General features: G+C 41.4%; 1 protein-coding gene across 1 annotated transcript in view; it reads right to left on the minus strand.

The window, feature by feature from the left end:
• Positions 1-19,699, minus strand: part of EIF3C (eukaryotic translation initiation factor 3 subunit C) — a 683,261-nt gene that overhangs the window by 460,177 nt on the left and 203,385 nt on the right. Inside the window, exon 4 of the mRNA XM_078652326.1 lies at positions 2,072-2,261. Within this exon, the coding sequence (XP_078508452.1) occupies positions 2,072-2,261 (190 nt within the window). The remainder of the gene's footprint in view (positions 1-2,071; positions 2,262-19,699) is intronic.

A 19,699-nucleotide genomic window follows, 5' to 3' on the forward strand; every position in this document is an offset into this window, starting at 1 on the left:
GCACAGATTACACATGATGCCACATAAAGTAACACTAAAGAAAGCATTTACTTTTAGAGGCAAAAATGAACCGATTTTCTCAACCTAAAGAAAACAGGCACCCTTATGCCTCGGTCAGCCTGGGTGTACAACAGCTGCCACCAGTGGCCCAAAGCACTGCTCCTACACTATTCTCTTCCCTGTCACCCAGTGTGTCAAAATGCCACCTGGTGCAAATGTCCCTACGTAGTTTCGTGCTGTCACCCTGAGACGAACAAGTGTCACCAGGTGCACGTGACCCGGGCACAGCCATGTGCCTCAAGCTTACAAGTGAAAGCAAGCGGGAGGTGGGTAGAGACTGGCCAATCGGGGGAAGATGTCAGGGGGAACCAATCAGGCAGTGTGTTACAGCTACACAAGGAGGTGTCACTGGAAGCGGAGGCTCGTGCCCTGGTGCGAGCTGTTGCTGCCAGTCTTACCCTTGGGGTACCTGTGTATGCCCACCCTACGCCATGTTACAGCTCAGGAGGTTTTTGCTGCGTTCTTGCACAGGGTAAAGAGGACACTGCGACTTGTTGTGGGAAGATACAAATTGTATTGATCTATTAAATCGCATTAGAGTGAGGATTAGTTTAAGAAGGAGAAAGTAAACCAGTAAAAGAAAAATTGCCTTTGTATATACTCTGGATCGTCCGTCTTTAAAAGGAAAGGTCTGCATATATAAGTGAGAGCTCCGCAGCCTGCTCGCTGTGCCCCTCGAGTCCTCATGGTGCGTTCCTCTGCGTGGGAATGACCTGACCCTTCAGTGAGATCTGCATACCTCACCTTACACGGAGGAGTGTGTGCGCGAGTTGCTGACACTCTTCTGTTGTCAGACTAGATATACATAGGGACTTTTACAGCATCCCGGCTGCTGCTCAGCGTGAACCAGCAGCGCTTTGCATGTAGGGATTTGTATTTTTTTCGCCTACCAGGAGTATGAGACAAATAAAAAAAAGACATTGACAGACTTCATAAAGCATCAGCGATTGTTATATGTGGTAATAACCTGCTCACAGCAAAGTGCTTGATATTGGGGATTTAACCTCCCGGCCAGTTCACAAACAGAAGCTGTCGGAATGCAAATGGTCGCTGAGTATTTGCAGCGTCTGCCTGGCCTCTGGGAAACCCTTGGATAACAAGCACACTCCTCCTTCACTTTCGTCGGGAGCAAAACGATTTCTTGTCTTTATGGGCCCATGTGTTTGAAACACATGGCCCCGTAAAGCTAAGAAACCTTTCATGACGCATGGATGGCGGACCAGCCCGTCCAAGTGGGCCGTCTGAAAAAGCCGAAACTACACGTCACAAAAAGCTATTTTCCAATGGCTGGCCACCGTTTAGCATAAACAGTGACGGCAGCCAATGGAAAAGAGGGGCGGGGCTTAAAGCCCTTTACTGCAAGCTACTCAAAAACATAAAATCTCACCGAGCGAGCTGCACATGTGCGCAGCCACGCTAGCAGAGACCTAAAAAGAGAGGGCTGAAGCAAATGTTAATATGGAACCTATGTTCAAATTAGAGTTTGCAATAGCCTCCACACGTTACAGAAATCTTGAAAGAAGCAGCCTACGCAGTGGCACTGCTGGAGAAATAGGTGAACAAACTTGTTAAATACAATTTTAGCGACTTTCCTTTAAAAAAAAAAAAAACATGCACAGGTCTTTCATATACATGCATGAAAACAGTACAGAGAACATTTCACCACCTGCCTGTACCCTGGAAACCACAGAAGGCTCTTTGCATACTTCATCAATGTGATCTCACAATGTTCTCAAGGTAGGTTTAGTAACTCTTCTGCACCGTGGAGTAAATCTCCTAAGTATTTTGTCCGCTTAACCAAAACTGAATATCTTGAAGAAATCAGTTTCCCTTTGTCATTGACCAAATACTCCAGTTTCCATCAAGCCACTGAAAAGGTCCTCCATGATTCCCTTCACCCCACTGACAAAACCTGCAGCCTTCCACCAATGAGTCCAGAGGGAGACCTTATCCGAGGTCTTTTGCCAGCCCTGCTAGCTCACAGCTGATCTAGAAGAACTTAATCACTTACCTCATTGAGGTAGTCCTCCAGATCTGCTAAGAGCCGTATATAGAATTTAGGGACACCCTCCTTGTCCACAATAGTTTTGGCCTTGGAGTATGCCTTGCCCAGCAACTCAAATTCCTCCAGGCACTTAGTGACATCCCGGATCTTCATAGCATTGCGGATCGTCTTGATAAGGTTAGACAGCTCATCAAACCTATTTTGAAAAGAAATATACAAACAGGGAAGGATTCAAGATGCTTCCTAGAGCCCAACATCATATAATATACAAATACTACCAGAGATTGCAACTAACACTTTGCACTGGGGACACAAAGTCTTCCAGATATTGTAACTAGAACACAACAAGGACACAAGGACGAATATAGATGGTAAATGGCACATGTCACTGGGAACAGAATGCTTACTAGGTAAAATAATCAGGAAATACCACTAGGAAACTAAACCTATGGTACCCGTTTGTCAAGATTCCTTAGGTGTAAATATTCAGAATCCTTTTCCCTGGGTATTCTGAGATTAACACGGAGTTCGAATGCCTATTAGCTCTAGAGCTTTGCTGTGTCAGTTAGCTGCTGGTCTCCTTTATGGATGGGATGCTTATGTATGCGGAGTAACTTTTATTAAAGAACCAATTCAACACCCTTTCTGGAGACGCTCAAACTTCTCCACATGGACGACGAGCTGGAGGACTTTGGATAAGGACCCTGGGTTTTCAACTTTTCTGAAGAGGAAGGGGTACTGATGGAGCGAGGTTCAGAATAACATTTTGTTCTGACTCGCAAAGTTAAACTTCCATAACATTATAATCTTATTAAATCAGCATGAAGTGAAATGTACTAATCAACAGATTAAAATGCATACACGACATAAGGGACTAATATATATGCTCTATGTTGCAAACTGCAAGTACGTGAAAAATAATAAATTAACCTGGTCTATTGTCTTTGTCAGTATTAAATTCGGCTGTTTAATCAATGGCATGTGCTTATTTGTGTGTGCTTATGTTATGTCTTTTCATCTTTATGTGGCATGGGTTCATAATAGTTTCCGAATGGGCCTAAGAAATGACTGGCAGTGCTGCAGAATAAGAAAAACTTGACCAGAGTGAAGCCTTCACTCATGTGCAGAAAAAGAAAAAAGAGCCTTTTTGCTGAACAATCAACGTTTAATGCAGACGTGGTTTTGGTCGAGTTGAATGTGTTCCTGGTGACATATCCAAGGACAGGATGCGGCAAATCTGCCAAGATTAGGAAGTAAAGTTTTGTGCTCGGGCGAATGTAACTTTCTTGAGGAAGCAAAAGGATGGAGAAACTATGAACAATAAGGGCTTATGATGAAGACCCGAACTTGGTCAGGAGTGAATGACCTAATGGTGGACTGAGAGGGCTCTGCCAATCACAAGTTTGGATTTTCAGAAACGAATGCAAAATGTAGTTACTTTGGTTAGTTAGAAAGGTATAAAAATTGTCCCCGTGGGAAGGAGGGCGCTTCTCGCTTTCCGATTCCTGAAGGGCGTGACGTGCTGAAGGACTTTTTGGCGCACGTAAGAATATATGACTTAATGACTATTTCTTTTAGGTGAAGGGAGTTTTAGACAGGGAAAATAGAACTTTGGTGATGGTTACTGTTTAATTACTTAAATCATGCTAACTGATTTTGCTTGGATTTTGCCAGTCTAATATGCTATTCCTCAAATAAAAGCTGCTGATTTTATGCAAATAAAAAGAAATTAATTAAATGCACTTTCTTGAATAAATAGTTAATAAATAAGATTTTTGAAAACAACAAGCTGGTCTTGTTTATTCATGGTCTTGTTACCATAAGTTGATCCATTTACCTTAGTGACTTAATTAAAATGATAAATACTTAAAACCATGGTAAGAAACGTTATACTGCAGTTGTAAATAAATGTGTAAATAGTTTGTGAATAGGTTCTGATTAATTAAGTCACATGATTCAGTCGCCCAAAAATTGTCTCGTTTGTTTATGGGCCTTGTGAGTGATTTATGATTAATGGTGAGTATTATGGTGTTGGGTAGCGTTGGAGAGACATATTTTCTATAGGGGCGCTGGATCAATTCTTTGGTAGCAGAGTTACGGTTACTATGGTAACGGACATGCTACATGGTAGTTACATAGAATCTATGACTAAAACATGTTAAGTTTGTCAAGTTGTTATATGTTGTCGAAAGGTTTTTTCCAGCAGTGTGAAAATTCCTAGTTGTACCGGTACAAGAGTAGTGTGACAAGTGAAGTTGCACAGTGCATTTGTTCGGTTTCAAAATAGTGGTATTGTCATATATCACTAGTATTGTGGACGTACAGCACAAGTTTAGAGATTTAAGGTGTGTTAGGTAAAATGTATAGTGAGGATTGTCTATGAAATCGTAGCTTTCAAGTATAGGGACTTGGAGCCTGTTTTAAAATTCACTGCGAAAAGAGTAGTAGAATTTATCTAAACTTGAGTGAAGGGTGTCTTCTCCTTCTCCCTAACTCGTGGTGCCCTGAGTGTTACTTCTCCCTACCTGGTTCCTGTGCCTGGAGGTCGGCGAAAATACCTGACGCTGACTTGAGAGTCCCCCCCGCCGCCGCTCTTTGCTATCCACGGCCGCCGAGCGGGGGACTCCATTTCCCAGGATCATTTGCCGGGGAGCCGCCTGATGACCGCATCCCTGTGCACAGAGGACTGTTAAAACACCTGCAGTTCCCGCGTCGCGGGATCGCGCGCGCGGGTATGCGCCGGGCTATGCCCGGGCAAAGGGCGGGCCCTCTTAGGCCCTCAGAGGACTGAGGAGGCTGGGCTGGGCCACCCCTCTAAGCTTCTGTAATAGGTGAGTCTGATCGACTATCCCTCACAATGGTGAAAAGAAATACTGTAAATGTGGCACCAGTTAATGAAGGATTTACTGCGTCCCAAATATCATTAGAAAGCATGCTGGAAAATGCTTTCAATATGGTTACCAATGAAATCGCGAACACCGAGAGGAGGATGTCAATGGGCTTAGCAAGTACACTTTCTGAAACATCTTTGCCAATTTCCAATGCCACCCCACTTTCTCCCGTGGTCACGGTCCTGAAGCAACTACCACCAGCTAGCTCCACGGAACTATTATCAGGTGGGAGTATTTCTATCGGCACAGTGGAAGCCCCACTAGACTGAGCTGCCCCTCTGACCCCGAATAATAAAACGGGAGGTGAGAAAAGAAAAAGAGGGGTTTCCAAACCAACAGGAAACAAGAGGAAGCAACCCCCTCGCAATAAGAGCCAGCCAACACCTCAGAGTATGTGGTCTAAAGTGAATAAAGAACTTCCAAGGGGTGGTACCGACATGAGCGAGTCTATACCGTCTGATGACGTGGTTCTAGTTGTACCCCCTACAACCTTGGCAAATGAGGACTATGCCTCTGTATATACTCAGACAGAGTCACTACTTGATAGCATCAGCCAACCAAAAACCAATGGGAATTTGATTGAAACTATTGTGGACACTATTTTTAAACAAATGGAAAGTCAAATGATCCAGCAATTTAATACTATTTTTAAACGATTAGATAGGTTGGAAAATCTTGTCAAGAAGGAAGATGTAAAACGGAAGGGACAGATTAGCCTTGATCTATTGAGGGGTGATCGTCTAGTGAAAGACATAGAATCTATTTGTAAGGTCAACATGGGTAAAGGGCCAAATACAGTCAGTAGCAGTACACCTATTCCAACACCTGCACCCATTGTTACAGCTAGAAGTAATACCACTGGGAAAACTTCTATTGTCAGGAAACCACAGCAAACCCTAGCCAAGACAGCAGTACTTCCCAGCTCTACCAGTTCCACTAGTGTGGCTAGCGGGACGCCAAAGGATGTCCCCATTCCCGCCGTCCCAGAATCAGGTGCTACAACCACCTCTGCCCCTGATAAAGAGCCGGCCACCACACTAAAGTCTGTGAAGCGCATGGGACCTACCCTGCATTTACCACCAGATGCATGCCCATATGTACTTGTCGTGGCCGGCGTTCCACCACTCAATGAAGGTCAGGGCGAGTCTTGGGTTCAGCTAAACAACAAATGTATAGATTGGTTGCGCAAATACAAAGGGGTGGGTCATGATATTTCAAAGAAATCCTGTCAGTTCGCCGTGTAAGTTGGGTGGTCCCCTATTTAAGAACATCAATGGCGACTGCATTGTGATTAACTTTCGCCACCCTGGGACACCCAAATACATTCTTAATAACAACAATACTTACCCCGGCCCATCAACTGTCATAACTTCACTCTCACTAGGTTATTTTTATAGCCCCCCCCCCAGAGATCATTTAACCAAGCACCATTATCATACCCATTGTTTAAAGGATTCAGTGTTCTATCGGAGATGAGTAGCTTTGAATGACCATCACCCACAGCCCTCCTGGATACAATACAAATCGAGCAGCCGCTCATAACTGACTCTATAGTTGAAACGACGTCCTGCCCTAATAGAATAGTGCCCAACGAATCAAGAACACTGGCCCTACCAAATATACCCCTAACATCTTCCCAGGGTATTAATATTTTAGCACCCACTGACAACTTGAGCATTTTGAGTTGGAACTTCGCTGGCCTTCAAGCCAAAACACAAATTAAAGAGTGGACAGAGTGGGTTACCAAATTTGATGTCCTGATGTTCCAAGAGACGTGGTGCACAGGTCCCTTACTCTTGGAAGGGTATAGTTGCTATAATCAAAATGCTCTCTCCCCTGTTATGGGTCGTCCTAGTGGGGGACTCTCCATTTGGGCTAAAATCACGGCAGGAGCTAAAACTGAATTACCTGTTAATGATAAAAGTTTTCAAGTGTTGGTATACATTAGCAGGATAAAGCTATGTATAATCAATTTTTACAACAATGATTTTGTAACCCATCCTAATCCTAATTTTATAAGACTATTTGATTTTATAGATGGAATTGTGGATGGACATAAATATGGAAACTTTGATGGCATCTGTATTGGGGGTGATTTTAATGCCCACATCCATCTAAGAACCCCTAGCTGCAAAAGAGGTGTAGAACTACTTGAACATTTAACCTCTCGCGATCTAATTAACGTAATGGACGAGATAAAAATTAAGGAGATTGATGAACCTCAGGCCACCTATGTAGGGCGGGGGTGCTCGACCATTATAGACTATGTATTTCTATCCTCTATTTTGGGAGATCTGCTATTAAAGGCCAAGGTGGTTGATGTCCCATATAGCGATCATTACCCAATTCTAATCAGTTTAAAATCTATTAAAAAACAGGGGAATGTGAGAGAAATTGGTGCACAAAATTTAGTAGCCTCCACAGACAGACTTAGGGTGGTTTGGAGGGGGGTGGATAATAAGGGAGTTTTATCACGTATTATTAAAACGAATCCCAAACTAGTGTCAGTCTGTCTATCTACCGATAGCCCCGAATCACGTAATTATAGAGGCTTTCACGGACCTTTGTAAGGTTATAAAAATGGAAATCTCTAAACCAGTTCGAACAACCGACAATAAACATCCACGGTGGTTCGATTCCCTATGTTCTAAAGCTAATCGTGAACTTAGGGGTGCACTCACAGCGGTCCCACGTGACCAGTCTGCTGTGAGGAGACTGAGGGCTAGTTACAAACGTGTACTTAAAATAAGGACAGAGGAGCTACTAAGAGAACATTGGGACTCGCTAGTGCGCTTTGCGACACTGAGGGATGTTACTGGATTTTGGAGTGAGGTTAAAAGTTTAAGATCATTAGGATCCAACATTACCCCGATAAATTGTAATATACTAGGGGATGACTGGGTGAAACATTTTTCGAAAATATATGGGGCGCCATCTAACATCATGGGCGCGATCCCTCCACTAACCCCACTTAACATCACTTTAATAGAGGTAGAAGATGCCATCTCAGACCGCGCAGGGAATAAAGCCCCTGGCCCAGACGGTCTATCCATCAACCAAATTAAATCGGAAGCAGATTTTTGGGCGCCACTTCTCTGTAACATCTTTAACCATTTATCCCACACTCCACCGCCAGTAACTTGGTCAAATAGTATCATTGTGCCCATCTTCAAAAAAGGCAATAGATTGGACCATGCCTGTTATCGATCGATATCTCTAATCGACAACACCTTGAAGATTTTAAGCAGGGTCCTTTTTAATAGGATTAGAACTTGGGCGGAAGATAATTCCATCTTACATCCATGCCAGCTTGGCTTTAGAACCGTGGAACAATGCCTAAATCTAAATCTATTAATGGCAAAGTATACAATTGCAAAAAAGTCCCCACTTTATTTGTTTTATGGATTGGAGTTCTGCTTTTGATTTAGTTAATCGCTCCCGTTTATGGTCAGTTTTGTTGAATTATGGTTTAGATGAATCCTTAGTTTATTTCCTGGCTCATTTACATAGCGACTTGAGAGCTTGTGTCCGTTTGAACACGCTTGGCGAGGTATCCAGTGACATTTTTATTGGCAGGGGGGTCAGACAGGGGTGCGTCTTAGCCCCCCTGCTTTTTATTTTGTACATAAATGAATTAAGTAATTGTGTGTGTAAATTAACATCTGATGTCCCGCAAGTTAATGGTAAACCACTGCCCGCTCTCCTTTATGCGGATGATGCGGTACTTATGGCCCGCACACCTAATGCATTAAGAATTTTAATTTCAGGTTTTGTTGCCTATATGGCTGATCTGGGGCTCTGTACTAATTTTACTAAATCATTCATAATGTGTTGTGGCCCTAAAAAGCATAAGATCAACTGCATTGCAATAGGGGATAATGTTTTAAAATGCACAAGCACTTTTCCATATCTAGGTCTGTTGTTTGCAGACTCTGGCTCATGGCAACCACATGCTGCACAGGGAAGAAATAAATTGAGCAAAGCCATAAACTCTGTTACCTCACTTCGCCAACCACAAAGTGCTGAGGTCATTATATCATTGCTACATATTTACAAGACCCAATGCTTACCAACAGGAACTTATGGCGCAGTTGTATGGGGCTATACAAATTGTACCAATTTATAGATAGAGGAGAACCGGTTTTGCAGGAAGATCCTGGGAGGGGTTATTAGCGCCCCAACTTATTTGTGCCACCAAGAACTGAGCATCAAGTATGTAGAGGATTTTATAAGATCTAGACCTGCATTGTTTTGGTTGAAAATATGGAGGAACGAAGCAGCGTCACTGACCCGTGACATTATCATGGACTGTTTAAATGTGACCGGGCCAATCGCATACCATGGCTCGTAGCAGTGGAGAAAAGCCTAGTGAGTGTTGAACAGGGGCATTTATTTACATCTCCTCACATAATAGACTGTTCACACAAGAACCTAGTAAAAAGGGCCCTGTAGAGCCACTACAACTGTGAGAGGGAAAAGAAAGACCTCACAAAGCCAGTCGTTATAAGGTATCTATCCCTCCAGATACCCAGTGACAGGCCTTCTAACTTACCCGAAAGCTACTTGTGTAAAAAGATGAGTAAATGGAATAGAAGCCTGCTGTTTCGGTACAGGGACGGAAGCATTAAAAATTTATTATGCTTCCCAATAGGTTTTAATAGAAATTTGGAAAACCTAACTTGTCCCTGTACCCAAGGTGGCAAACAAAGCCTTTTACACTTTACACTTTTTTGAGGCTTTTATGTTAAATACACCTAACATTTTTTAATGCCATACTTTCACAAAACCGATCAGCTTGATTTTAACTTACCTTTTAATGATTTACTAAGGCTGAGCTGTGACGAAGTAATTTTTAGAGTTAGTTGCTTTCTTAAATCTGCAGTCCGCTCAAGAATGTCATTGAACTTGTCCTGAAAAGTTTTGCACTTTGAATTGCTTGGTTTGCACATTTGCCTATTCTTGCACACACAATTGCCTTTTGCACATATTATAGAAATGATTTTTGAAGAGTTACCATTCACAGTTTCTCTCTAATATGCATCCAAAATTACTTGATGTCCCTACTCCTATAGTCGACTGTAAATACATACTATGATGAACCAGATGATTTTATTATGTGATTTTATTAATTCTTTTTATAAGCCTATTGAATTCTGTGTTTGTATGATATTGCATGATGATGTGATTTTATGTACTTTTATGGATGTTCAATCCAAATAAAGATCTTTGACTGACTGAGTAAAGGGTAAGTTAGCGTCGTCTATTCTTACTGGCGAGCGAGGATTTCTATGGTTGGCAAAAGTCCTACCAGGATTTCATGTATGTATGATTAGGGATACTTTCTGTTTGAATGTGCGTAAATGATTTTGTAATCACGTTGGAGTCAAACTTTGAATTGTCACTTTATGTGCATTCAGAGGGAAACAAGTTCGTTTTTACTTGTTAGAGGGGTAGAGTAGATTTACTTTATCAACGAATGAATATTGTGTGAGAATAGCGTCGTCTATTCCACGCAAAAGAATACTTGAGTGATTGTACAAGCTATCACTTTATTTTAGAGGAACAGACAAATGGTTTGTTTTTCTGTAGTAATTAATTGAAATTCATTGAAAAGTTTTTGTTAAAATGGCGCTGTGAAAATATTTTGTAAAGGAGGGGTGAGCTCTAGGAGCGAGAGACGAGAAGCTGCAGCAGCAGTGTACGTCACAGGGTTCGCACTGTGATTGGCGCAGTGTGATTGGCTAACATACGTCACAGCAAGGGCGCGGATTGGTTCACGTGACTAGAACGAGCTGACAGCGGATTGGCTTATTCAGAAAACAGCAATTCTATTGGTTGAGCAAGGTGGTGACGTAGCTTAACCCGATTGGCTTGTTGGTGTGTTTCGCGCACGGATTGGTTGGTTTAGCGGAACAACCAGGAAACATTTACGATCTACTCTAAAGTAAGCAGAATCGTTTAAAATCATGAGTTATTATAAGAAAGAGGAAAAGAAGCTTTCATGGTTTCAGAAATTGAAAAATATATTTAAACCGGATATGAAGTAATTTACCACCTCGCGTTTCAATTTTCTTAAGTACAAAACACCTGCAGCCTATATGGAAGGTGAATATGGTTATCATACTTGCCTTTGGAAGGATAATTGGATGGAATATACCAAAAATGATGGTGTATTAGCATGGCCGGAAGACGGATCATTTAATATGAGGGTTTTAAATAATTTGAGAGAGAAAATGATGGCTCTTGTGCCAAAGCCTAGACCTACTCAAATTGAATCTTTAGTTGAATGGGAGGATGAGATGTTTGAACTTGAACGAGAAAACAGAGGTGTAACTAGAGGTCCAAAATTAGACATTAATAGAGAAACTCATGAAGATAGAATGCGTCGATGGAGACGTGCATATATGTGTGATGGTTTGTACCCAGTAAGAGTGATGGTTACTGAAACATCAGGTCAAAAGAATATTCAAAAGAAAAATAATAATGCTGAAGAAAGTGAATTAGAAGATCCGGTTTTAGAAGACATTTATATTACAAATCAGAAACAGACTCCTTATAAACCAGCTTGTACGTGGTCTTCCCCGACGGTTTCTTCAGGAACTACTCCAAGTGCTCCTCCTAGAGAGATTATTAATGAGGAATCACCCAGATTAAATCAGAATAATGCAAAAACTCCTGAAAGAATAGAAACAAGAACTAATTCTAGTATATCTGGTGAAAATAGAAATTATCCTGAAACCCAGTTTTGAGAAATGAGATCATAAGAAATGTAATGAGAACAGAAAGATGTGAGGAAATTCCAAATACTTCAGAATATTTACGATCAAAAGATGAATTAATACGACAGTTAACCAAAAGCATGGAAGCAGTAATGGTACCAGTAACGATTGGTCCTGTTCAACCAGTTTTTGATCAAAGAGAAGTTAGACATTCAGCTTTAACTATTCCATTAAATGCAGAAATCCAGAAAGTGGCTGAAAATCTTTATTCAGATTTATCTGAAATTCACCGAGAGAAAACAATGATGCCTGATTTAACTTTTAATCAAAGTCCAGCATGTAGAACTCCAGCTGGTGCAGAATCAGATGCTGATACTCCGGAAAAGAGTGTTGATAAAATAGATTTAACAACCCCAAAACTTGATGTTGCAAAATTAAAAGCAGATTTGGAGGAATTAATTATTGGCACTATTGGACCTGACAATTTAAAGCATTATCAGGATGAAGAATTATTATTTATTTGTAAAAGCATACAATGGAAAACCAAAAACAAATATGAACAATTAGAAGAATTAGCTACTGAATTAGAGGTTGATTTGAGCAGGCAGAAGAATTTGGGTAAACATTACAGAATAGAATTTTCTGAAAGGGATATTGAAAACATGAATTCAAATGGAAGAATATTGCATATAAAAGATTTGATTGTGTATTTAAAAAGATTAGGAGACTTAAGTAAATGGAGAGTAACATGGACAAAGAAAAGAGGAAGAAAAGAGAGAAAGGGGTCTAGTAGCTAATCAGTTTCCAATGAGAGAAATAGCAGGAGGTGGATATGTTCATGTTCCTTGGACGAGACAGGACATCTTATTGTTCACAAATGATTTTCCTCGGCGAAGAGAAAAGCCTGTGGAATTGTATCGACAGGTAGATAGATTCATTAAAGTCTCGAAAGTTCTGTGGATTGATCTTGATGGATTCTTTGACATTGTTGTCCCATCGGATCTTTGGACAGAATGTAAAATTTCTGTAAGTTGGGCAAAAGAGGAACCTGCTCGAGATCGAGTAACAGGTGCTCCATCATCAGAAGTCATGGATCTGAATAATAAAGTAATTATGTGGTTGAAAAACAAGACTGCCCCTAAAGAAGTTGATTGGGTTAAAATAGATAGAACAAATCAAGAGCCAAAATAATCAGTACATTCATTTTATGAAAGATTACTGCTGGTATTTAAAAAATACAGTGGCTATGAAAAATTAAGTGAAAAGGACATGAGCCACTTCATATATAGGTTTGTATATGGCTTTAAGACCTGAAATTGGTGAAATGATTAGAAACGGAATAGTTGGTTGGCAATCACTCTCAGTTGATGACATTTTGAGAAAAGCAAAATACTGTAGTGATGAGATAGATGCAAAGCAAAAGAAGCTAAAAGAAAAAGCAATGTGGGCACAGGTGAAGGTAGCTGAACAGCAAATAGCAACTCTAGAAAATAAAAATGTTAATCAGAATCAAGGTAAATTTAAAGGTAATTATAATAAGCCAAAATGTAATGTGAATATTGAAGAAGTAAAGCAGAAACTCCCTTGTTTTAATTGCGGCGAAATTGGACACTGGAAGCGTGAATGTAAAAATCCGCCCAGAAATTTAAAAAATGCATCATTAAATCCACAGATGCAGAATGAGGTAAATCTGAAGCAACAGCTACAGCGACAGATAAATGAAATAAATCTGCAGCAACAGCTACAGCTACAGCGACAGGTAGTGAATCAGCAGAGTCAGATTCCACAACCGCCATTTCCAAACTGTGTGAATGTACAGAGATACAATACAGAAATGGGATTCAGCGGCGGTGATCAGGTAAACAGACCGCAAAGAGTGAATGTGCCAAATGTTTCACAACAATATTTGATGAAAGATAATGGAGGAAGTGATTCGGAAGATTACTTATGACAGTGCCTGAGAGAGGAGGAAGAGTGTGTGCTTGAAGCCACTCTTGAGGTAGACCAATCAGGTCCATTTGTAAGTGGTAAAGTAAATGATGTAGAAATCACTTTTCTTGTGGACACTGGTGCTACCCGTTCTACTGTTAGATCAGTGGAAATAGAAAACCTGCCTCTCTCTGGGGATTCCATCCAAGTAGTAGGTGTAGCTAATCAACAGATTAAAACCGATTTAACAGAGTCTGTCAAAGTAGAAATTGGTAAATTTAAAGACTTGTAGTTTGTAACAGCAGTCCTATAAACTTGTTAGGGAGAGATATACTTTGCAAGATGAACTGCAAAATATATTGTTCACCGGAGGGCATAGAGCTTCAGACTTTAGAGGAGGATGGGCTATACAAATTGACAATGTTAATGGTTGAAGCAGAGGAAAGTACATTATTTCCTGCATTTGATAAATAAAATCTTCCTGAGGAACTAAAAGACAGTCAAAGCTGAAATTTGGGATTTGACTGGAAATGAGATGGGTTTGATGAAAAATGTAGACTCAGTTAAAATTACAGTAAAACAAGGAGTAGATTTTCCAAACATTCCTCAGTATAAAATGAAAGCAGAAACTATTGAAGGTGTCATACCTGTTATTGACAAATTTATAAAACAAGGTGTTCTAAAGGAAATTGAAAGCAGTCCATGCAATTCACCGATTATGGGGATTAAAAAGCCAAACGGAACTTACAGGATTGTTCAAGACCTGAGAAAGGTTAATCAGATAGTTGTTCCATGTTGCCCTGTTGTTCCAAACCCAGCTTTGATTCTTTATCAGATTCCGTATGATGCAGAATGGTATACAGTTATAGACCTTTGCAATGCATTCTTTACTGTTCCATTGCATCCAGATAGCCAGCAAATTTTTGCGTTCAGGTTCTAGGATCGCATATTAGCATGGTGTTGTATCCCTCAAGGGTATACAGAGAGTCCATCTATTTTTAATCAGTTGCTGAAGAAATCCTTGGAGAATTTAGATTTACCTGGAAAATCAACATTGGTGCAATACATAGATGACCTTGTTGCTGCAAAAACACAAGATAACTGTGTTACAGATACCATTACTCTTTTGAATCATCTGGCAGATGAGGAACATAAAGTATCTCCTGCAAAATTACAGTTTTGCAAACAAGAAGTAAAATATCTTGGTCACAGAATTGCAAAAGGAATCAGACAGGTGACAATTGAGAGAATAAAAATGATTCAGGGAATGCAACCTCCAAAGAGACAGAGACAGGTCAGAATGTTTCTAGGAATGGTTGGTTATTGTCGCCAATGGATTAGTGAGTTTTCAGTAATTGCGAAACAACTACAGAGACTAACAAAAGCAGATATAAAAGACCCAATTACCCTAACAGAAACTGAGTTAGAGGCTTTTGAAAAGTTAAAAAGAAGTTTATGTGAAGAACCAGCTCTAGGTATGCCAGACTATGAAAAATAATTTGAGCTGTACTGCAGTGAAAGAGAAGGATGTGCATTATCAGTTTTAATCCAAAGACACAGGAAACTGAGAAAGCCAATTGCATATTTCTCAGCAGTTCTTGATCCTGTTGCAAAAGCATTACCAGGCTGCTTAAAAGCAGTAGCTGCAACAAGTGTAAGTCTTGAGCAGAGCGAGGGAATTATAATGGGATTTCCTGTAAAAGTTTATGTTCCCCATTCTGTTGAAATTCTTCTTACCAGAAGTAAAACACAGCATTTGACAAGTAACAGGCTTACCAAATATGGAAAGGTTATTCTGGGATCAGATAATGTCTCAATAGCAAGGTGTGTGAATTTAAATCCTTCCACATTATTGCCTGATGGTACTGTAACGGAAATCAGAAACTAAAATGACATTGACTATGAGTGCTAGGATGTTTTAGAATATTGCACCAAGCCTAGGCAGGACATTAAAGATGTTCCTTTGTCTGAGTCAGATTTTATTTACTTTGTTGATGGTTCTTGCTTGAGAACAGATGAAGGTTTTCTGAGAGCAGCATATTATGTCTGTACAGTTGCAAATGTAGTTGAAGCTTCATGTCTCGAAGGAATTCGTTCAGCTCAAGTAGCAGAATTGATTGCTTTGATTCGTGCTTGTGAAAGAGCAAAAGAGTTAAAAATCACCATAGTGACTGACAGCCAGTATGCATACGGCGTAGTCCCATGACTATGGTCAGCTCTGGTCTCAAAGAGGTTATTTAACTTCTGCGGGAACACCAATCAGAAATGCAAAATTGATCAAGAGATTGATCGATGGCATTCAGTTACCAGAAAAAATTGCTGTCGCGAAATGTGCAGCACATAAGAAAGGAAATGATTATATTACAAAAGGTAATGCCTATGCAGATGAGATAGCCAAACACTGTGCAAAGAACAATTTTTCAATCAATCGGGAAAAAGACAATGAACATGTTTTGAATTCACTTATGCTAACATCTGTAGTTGAGACATGGCAAGGAGTAAAAGATTTACAAGATGAGGCAGATGATGAGGAAAAGGACACATGGTTAAAAGCAGGTTTGCAGACAGCGAGAAGAAGATGAGATCTGGGTTTACAAGGATGACAGACCAGTTTTACCAAATAGCATGATTGCTGACATAGTCAGAATGTATCATGGTCCAGGACATATTGGAAGAGATTCCATGATAAGGTTATTTAGGCAGACTTGGTATAACCCAAAGTTCAGAATAATTGCAGACTCTTTTTGCCAGAGATGCTTGATCTGTCAACAAATAAACCCAAACAGGAAAACAGTTGTGAGCATGGGAACCATAGGACGGGAGGGCGGTCCTTTCACCAGACTGCAGATGGATTTCATTGACATGCCATCCCACAACAAGTTAAGATATGTTCTTGTGATAATCTGTTTGTTTTCAAGGTGGGTGGAAGCGTTCCCAACACGTCACAATGATTCAGTTACTGTTGCAAAATTGCTTTTAAGGGAGATCATACCAAGGTACGGTTTTCCAGTGACTGTTGAAACTGATCGTGAAACACATTTTGAAAACAGACTATTACAAATTATTTGTGAAGCATTGAATATAAAACAAAAGTTGCACTGTACCTACAGACCAGAAGCATCAGGTGTCCTTGAACAAGTAAATGGCACAATTAAGAATAGGATAGCCAAAATGTGTTTAGCTACAGGAGTGAAGTGGACAGATGCACTTCCACTTGTTTTGATGTCTTTGAGAAGTACTCCTGATAAAAAGACAGGTTTAAGTCCACACGATATTGTCATGGGCAGAGTCATGAGACAAGCATTTGTACCAGTAGGGAAATTAATGAGTATAAATGATAGCATCATTCCGGAATACTGTAGGAAAATTTCTGACGTCGTGACTTCTGTGTTCCATCAGGTGGGAACCGAAGTGATAACGAGAGAAAAAGAGCAAGCACATGATCTGTTACCCGGAGACTGGGTAAGGACAAAGGTTCACCGAAGAAGACACGGTCTAATACCCAGGTGGCAAAAAGCAAGACAGGTGATTCTTGTCACAACAAATGCAGTAAAGTGCAGAGGTTTGAAAAGGTGGATACATGCGAGTCACACCATTCGTGTGCCACCACCTGAAAATCCTGACGAAGGTGACACTACTACTGATTCAGATTCTGAAGAAGAACCTGAAAGAAATCCAGATCCTGAAGATCGACAAGAAAGTCGACATCGGGAGGAGCTACGCTACGAATCAAGATGGCTGCGTAAGCTCCCAGCTCCGCTGACCTCCGCCAGCAGCTCGATTATCCGGTCTTCAATCCTGACCTTACACCTGATTTCCTTGTTTATGAAGGTCTACTGCTTCTAAAGGTGCAATCCCGAGATTTCTACCTCATCGGCTGACGAAGATACGCCGTGTTTCCATTCTCGGCCTAACAACGTGTGGAAGCCGGGGCCTCAATTTCTTGACTATCCGGGTCAGAGTTGAACAACATCGGCCGTGAGACCTGGACTGAGCCCGGTCTCCCGAAGAGTGCCTGAATTGTTGATTTTTTGTGATGATCCTTTGAACGATCTACACCGAGGACACACCAGCGTGCCACACCGGCTGCTGTGGTGGGGGTCCGGTGCCCGGAGACCTTGCTGCCCTCCCGGGGTCGACGGGCTGGGGCCCTCTCTGACGGCGAAGGTGTGTTCTGTAAGACGAGGAGCGCCTATTACTTGATATCAGATTTGCGTGGCCTGCGACTCTGGAGCAGCCGGCCTCCGGGGTTCAAGTCCGGCTCTGTCGCCTATTGAGAGGGGATGGAGCGGACGGAAGGCGCGCCATCGCTGCAGGCCGTTGTGGCCGCCATTGGGGCGCTCCATTCGCACACAGTCGCTGTGTTCCGGACACTGATGGTGAAAGTGGACGGTATCCTGGAACCTGAGGACGAAACCTCGATTGGTCTCCAGCTAGAGATGGTACCAGCGGTGCATTGCACATCAGAGGTCGAGGTCCCCATACATAACCCGGAGTTCATGAACCTTGACGGTCCCCTACTACCGACAAGCCAGCCCGTGCTTCTCGCTAGCGGCTCTTACCTGATCCTGCTGCCGCCTAACGCATCTACAGACGGTCTTCCATGTGTCTACGAGTTCCTTGGTGATGGTTTGGGATACTCGCTGTTTTTGGACACCTTTCCTCGTTCGAGCCGTGAACTTTTCTCCTGTATTCGATCCTCCTATGCTGACAAGAACTTTTGTGGACGCTTTGCCTTTTCCTTCAAAATGGCGGCTCGAGTGGCAAAGACTCTTCTGACGGACCGTACTGGCCAGGGCTGAACTTTATCGCTGGGATCCGATAAAATAGCTTTTAGCGATGCCGGGGTTGTGCCTATACTGTGACGAGAATTGGGTGGTTGTTGTTTATCCTCCCCTGACTGGTTTGTATAATTGCTAAATATTGATTTTACCATGTTTCGGGGTGGTCGCTGTTGGCGGGGGGTACGGGAGACCGGGAGTGTGTTTGCTTTCTCCTCCTCCGCTTTCTCTTTTCCCTTCCTTTAGGGTAGTTCTTGGGCGACAGGCACGCTGCTAGTGGGGTTAGGCCATAGCCATTGCAGGGGTGCAGGGTGGGGGGTTAGGGGTGGGGTTTTTTATTTTGCCTTTCTTTTGTTCTATGGCCCCTTTTGTCTTTTCTTTTTCCTTCTACGAGAGATGGGCTGTTTATTTTTCACGAATCCTTTATTGTCCGGGTGTCTTCGCTGGCTTAATTATCCTGTAACATTGTGGACAAGGTCACGCGGGGGGGGGGATTGATTAATAGATTGCTTATTAACTATTTCGGTTATGTGTACCCGTGATGGGCCTTTACTTCTTACAGTGATTATTGTTTGTATATTTCCCCCGCCTGGCCCTGTTCTGTATTTTACTGCGAAACACCTGATATCTGTATTGCCTGCTCTTGTCTTACTGTGAAAAAAAAAAAAAAAAAAAAAGAAAGTCGACATCTGGAAAGTTTCATTGCGAATGAGGCATTGAATGAAAATACTGAAGAAATCGTGACAATAGACTCAGAAAATGATGAAGATCTGCTAGAAAAAGAAGCAGAAAAAGAGTCTGGAAAAGAAACTAATCAAGATCAGGAGAATATTGAAAAGCAGATTAGAAGCTCTGAAAGCAGGAACGGAAGTTCTGAAACTGGGAAGTTAGAAGTAATTCAAGAAGATCAGTTACCAAGTACCAGCTATAAGGATGATGTTCCTAACAGAGTGAAACTGCCGAGTAAAGAAGAACAAAGATTCATATTTGAAGTATCAGATACTGAATCAGATGAAAGTGATGAAGATTCTGAAATAAGAAAATTCAGAAAAAGAGCTTGGAGAGCGGAGTGTAACGTGACTGAAGCAAAGAAGAAATTACCAAGAAAAGGTGTTAATTGGCCAAGTGAAAATGAAGGCCTAAAATTCAAATTGGTGAACAGATCAAAAGAACAGGTGAACGAAGTTTCAAGTCAAAAAGGTGACTGAAAAGAAAGGTGAAGCAGGAAAGAAAATAGAAGTGATTAGTAGTAGGGGAAAAAGAGTTGTAAAACATAACCAGAAGTACAAGTCCCCTGAGTGGACATATATAATC

The sequence above is a fragment of the Lissotriton helveticus genome, chromosome 7 (assembly GCF_964261635.1).
Source record: "Lissotriton helveticus chromosome 7, aLisHel1.1, whole genome shotgun sequence".
In the NCBI taxonomy this organism is placed as follows: Eukaryota; Metazoa; Chordata; class Amphibia; order Caudata; family Salamandridae; genus Lissotriton; species Lissotriton helveticus.